This window comes from Rattus norvegicus, chromosome 7 (genome assembly GCF_021556685.1).
Source record: "Rattus norvegicus strain SHRSP/BbbUtx chromosome 7, alternate assembly SHRSP_T2T, whole genome shotgun sequence".
Classification (NCBI taxonomy): domain Eukaryota; kingdom Metazoa; phylum Chordata; class Mammalia; order Rodentia; family Muridae; genus Rattus; species Rattus norvegicus.
The window spans coordinates 17,628,595-17,632,923 of NC_141540.1; the positions used below are offsets into that span (position 1 = coordinate 17,628,595).

A 4,329-nucleotide genomic window follows, 5' to 3' on the forward strand; every position below is an offset into this window, starting at 1 on the left:
GCTCATCAACAGACCAATAGATAATATGAATATAAACATGTAGACAATGGAATTTGATTCAGTCATTAAAAAAGATAAAGTTATGAAAGCTTCAGGAAAAAGTTATGAAAATGTATCTTTAAATAGGTGTAAGTGTTGATGGATTCGAGACAACTAGAAAGGAGCTCATGAGAAGGGGAAAGGAGGCTTTAAGAGAAATGGGTAGAGAAGATAATAGAACGTGAAGGGCTTATATTAAAGTGAAAGTGGGGATATTTGAGTTGGAAGGGTTCAGTGGTGATCTCGGGCAGGGAAATGATGGAAGGACACCCAAAACCAAGTGTGTATGAAAATGTCATCAGGAAGCTGGGTACTTTGTATAAAATTTTTAAAGTGCAATAATTATTCATTTTAAAACAAGCCATTAGAAATATAAGAACAGTGTGAAATTCAATGGTAGTAAGCATAATTATGATGTCATAGAACTCTCTGCCTAGTGACAGACATTTTCTATATTTCTGAAATAAATTCTGTACCCATTATCAGCCATGACTTTTGCCCCAGACCCTGGCGACCTTTTATCACTTTCAATTTTGATGAATTATGTACCTTGATAAACTATTCACAGAAGCAAGACAGAGCAAAAAATAATCCTACAATGTCCACTAACTGGAGAACTGTATTCAAATGTGAAAGTATTGTATAGCTGTAAAAAATGAAGCCATGGGCCTGGAGAGACAGCTCAGTAGTTAAGAACAATTATTTGTAAGCACAGAAAACAGTGTTTAGAACCCAGCCCTACATAACACGTCAGGGATCCTGTGTACCTCTGTAGCTGTAGCACAAGAACAGAGACAGGAGAATCTTGTAACATCCTGGCTCCCGGTCTAGTCAATAAAGCTTGGGCTCCAGGGTCAGAACAAGGTTCTGACTCAACGATGTTATTAGAGGATACTCTGTCCCTCTTCTGGTTACCCTGCATGAGCAATAGGCAATGGAGCTCATCCGCAACACTTGCGGATATACCACACACACACACACACACACACACACACACACACACACACACACACACACACACAAACACTAGCACACCATGATCTTAGTTAGTGATATTCCTTCATCCCTTTCAGGTATGGCTGTCACATTGGGGCTAAATCACACCTTTGTGTCAGAGTTCATCCTCATTGGCTTCTCTACCTTCCCTCATCTTCAGCTGATGTTCTTCCTGCTGTTCCTGCTCATGTACCTCTTCACACTGCTAGGCAACCTGCTCATCATGGCCACCATCTGGAGTGAACACAGTCTCCACACACCCATGTACCTCTTCCTGTGCGCCCTCTCCATCTCTGAGATTTTCTACACCTTCGCCATCATCCCACGCATGTTGGCCGACCTGCTCTCTGCACTACACTCCATCGCCCTTCTGGCCTGTGCCAGCCAGATGTTCTTCTCCTTCACGTTTGGCTTCACCCACTCCTTTCTACTCACTGTCATGGGCTATGACCGCTATGTGGCTATCTGTCACCCACTGAGATACAATGTCCTCATGAGCCCTCGTGGCTGTGCCTGCCTGGTTGCCTGGTCCTGGGTTGGTGGATCATTCATGGGGACAGTGGTGACAACAGCCATTTTCAACCTCACATTCTGTGGACCCAATGAGATCCACCATTTTGCTTGTCATGTCCCACCTCTACTGAAGTTGGCATGTGGAAAGAATGTACTGGCAGTGGCAAAGGGTGTGGGGATGGTGTGCATCACAGCCCTCCTGGGGTGCTTTCTCCTCATCCTCCTCTCCTATGCCTTCATTGTGGCTACCATCTTGAAGATACCATCAGCTGAGGGTCGGCACAAGGCTTTCTCCACATGTGCGTCCCACCTCACAGTGGTGGTTGTACATTACGGCTTTGCCTCTGTCATCTACCTCAAGCCCAAGGGTCCAAAGTCTCTGGGAGGAGATACTCTGATGGGTATCACCTATACAGTCCTCACCCCTTTCCTTAGTCCTATCATCTTCAGCCTCAGGAACAAGGAGCTAAAGAATGCCATGAAGAAGGCCTTCCTAAGTAAACTCTATCCAGAGAAAATGTAATGACTTATAAGAAAATTCTTAAGAATAACTAAATTGGTTTACTGAATTTGACTATATTTGACATTGCTTCACTATCTGCTTATTTATGATACTTTCATGTTGACAAAACTTTTGCAATCATACGCCAGTATACATGAAAGCATTAATATCTGGGATTTATTTGTGGAAATAAAAGTAAGACCATGCCAAGAATGGTATTTGACCATTCCAGTATGCTACAGGAAATGTTATGTAGTACTCAACTTGTGTTAAATATTTCTTAAGTGGGACTCAATCTTCTCAATATTGAATGAACCATAATGGTGGTTTCGGTATTTATTGTGAGAACACTTTTTGCCCCCTGCCTCAAAAAATCCAGTCATCTACTATCCACAACAACAAATACCCACAGTCCAACAAGAAATGGAAGATTTCATGATATATTTTTGTTTGTTGGTACTAGGTAGTCATAATGTCTAAGTTTACTAAATGTCGGGTCCAGCATGGCTTTGGTGGGGACAGAATAATGTGGTTCCTGCCCTTGGGTCAGGGCCAGGGACATGGGCCTCCATGAGTGTTGATGGCTGCCATGGGCATAAGGCTTCTTTGTATAATAAAGTTCATAGTTTACATTCATCCTTTAGGGAATATCCTCTCTGTTAATGTTAATGATTCGATGATGATCAGACAACATGAGTCCAGGAGGTGAAAATGTTGCTAATGTTTTTGATAAATGGTAACTGGTGGGACCTTCAAGACAGCCCTTGAGGCTGTGAAAAAGAACTCTAAAACTAAGTTCGAAAATATGCGTTTCTCAACTATGCAAAAGATAAGGATGAAATCTAAATTGTATGAGAGGTTTCATGAATCTAAAGGTGCAGAGGCATCTACACTATGAGCCAACTTGTTAGAAAGATATTAAGGAAGGCAATAAAGAGATTTAGGGGGTGGTGGTTACAGGAAATGGCACCCACTTAAGTTTTTTGCTTATGCTTACAAAGGCAGACAATTCTCTGAGTTTAGGACGAGCCTAGGATAGAGGTAAAGTTTAGGCCGAGATGTGGCAGAAATGGTAATTTCTGGACAGTATCCACCCAGCTAGCTTAGCATCTGTGCTTTACAGAGGCAGGTAGCTCTCTCAATTCTTTTTGCAATGTTAAAAGAAAATGTGTGCTTGCTGTTTCCTAAGAATTAAGGGGCTAGAGTCATTGGATGCTAATTCATAGGAAAACCAAAAGGAAACCAGAAGTGAATAACTAGATTGATTTGTAAAATAAAAGACAGGGCTTATGATCTGCAAGAGATGAGTTATCTAATTTTTTAAATTTAAAATAGCACGGGAGAACTGCTTACAGAACTGCCTCAAACAGTATATATATACAGAGAAGGCAGATCAGAGAGAAAGAAAGTAGAACAGAGAGAAAGCAGGCTAGAAAGCTGTCTTGAGCAGAGCATAGGCTGCCAGCGTGGACCTATGATTTGATTTCGAGTTGTTTGTTTGCTGCTCCCAGATATCCTTTCCTCAAAACCCCTCTCCATGCTGATGCTGGTCGTTGGCAATTAAAGGTGATCCAGGCAGTGGTCATGCATGCTTTTATTCCCAGAACTCAGGAGGCAGAGGTAGGTGAATTTATGAGTTCAAGGTCAGCCTGGCTTACAAAGCAAGTTCCAGGAGAACCAGGAATAGGCAGAAAAACCCTGTCTCAAAAACAAAAACAGACAAACAAAACCCCTATAAGTTTACCAAAGAGTACCCTTTGGTTATAACAGAAGGCAAAACATCCTATGTTTTAGAATTGCCAAGATGTATACAAGAGAAGTTAGACAGAACAATAAACAAGTGCTGGGAGAAAGATTCAGTGGGTAAAGTGCTTGCTGTATACAGGTACAGGACCTCAATTTGGATCCTAATATCTACATTTTAAAAAAAGGCCAGGTGTGGCACGGTACAAGTCTAAACTTCAGCATTCACGGAGGGGAGCAGGGACAGGAAGCTCCCTGGTGCTCACTGGCTAGGTGCTCTGGCTCAACTAGTGAAAACTAAACATACGAACAGATAAAGATTAATAATTGGGCTGGCGAGATGGCTCAGTTGGTAAATGTTGGCTGTCCAAGCCTGAGGACCTGAGTCTCATACATTCTAGCATCTACATAAATTCTGAGCATAGGTGTACTTACTTGTGATAAGATTCAACAACTCTGACTCAACCCTCAGATGGCTCCAGGAAAGGGTGCTAGGCCCCAAGGGAGAGTTTCATGCTCCCAGCCCCAGGACGGTT

The 4,329-nt window shown here is 42.3% G+C and overlaps 1 protein-coding gene across 1 annotated transcript; it reads left to right on the forward strand.

Annotated features, from left to right (window-relative positions):
- Nucleotides 1-1,114: 1,114 nt before the first annotated feature.
- Or10h1 (olfactory receptor family 10 subfamily H member 1) lies at nucleotides 1,115-2,071 on the forward strand. Its single transcript, NM_001000593.2, has one exon. The coding sequence runs from the start codon at nucleotides 1,115-1,117 to the stop codon at nucleotides 2,069-2,071; it is 957 nt and encodes a 318-aa protein (NP_001000593.2).
- The last annotated feature ends 2,258 nt before the right edge of the window (nucleotides 2,072-4,329 follow it).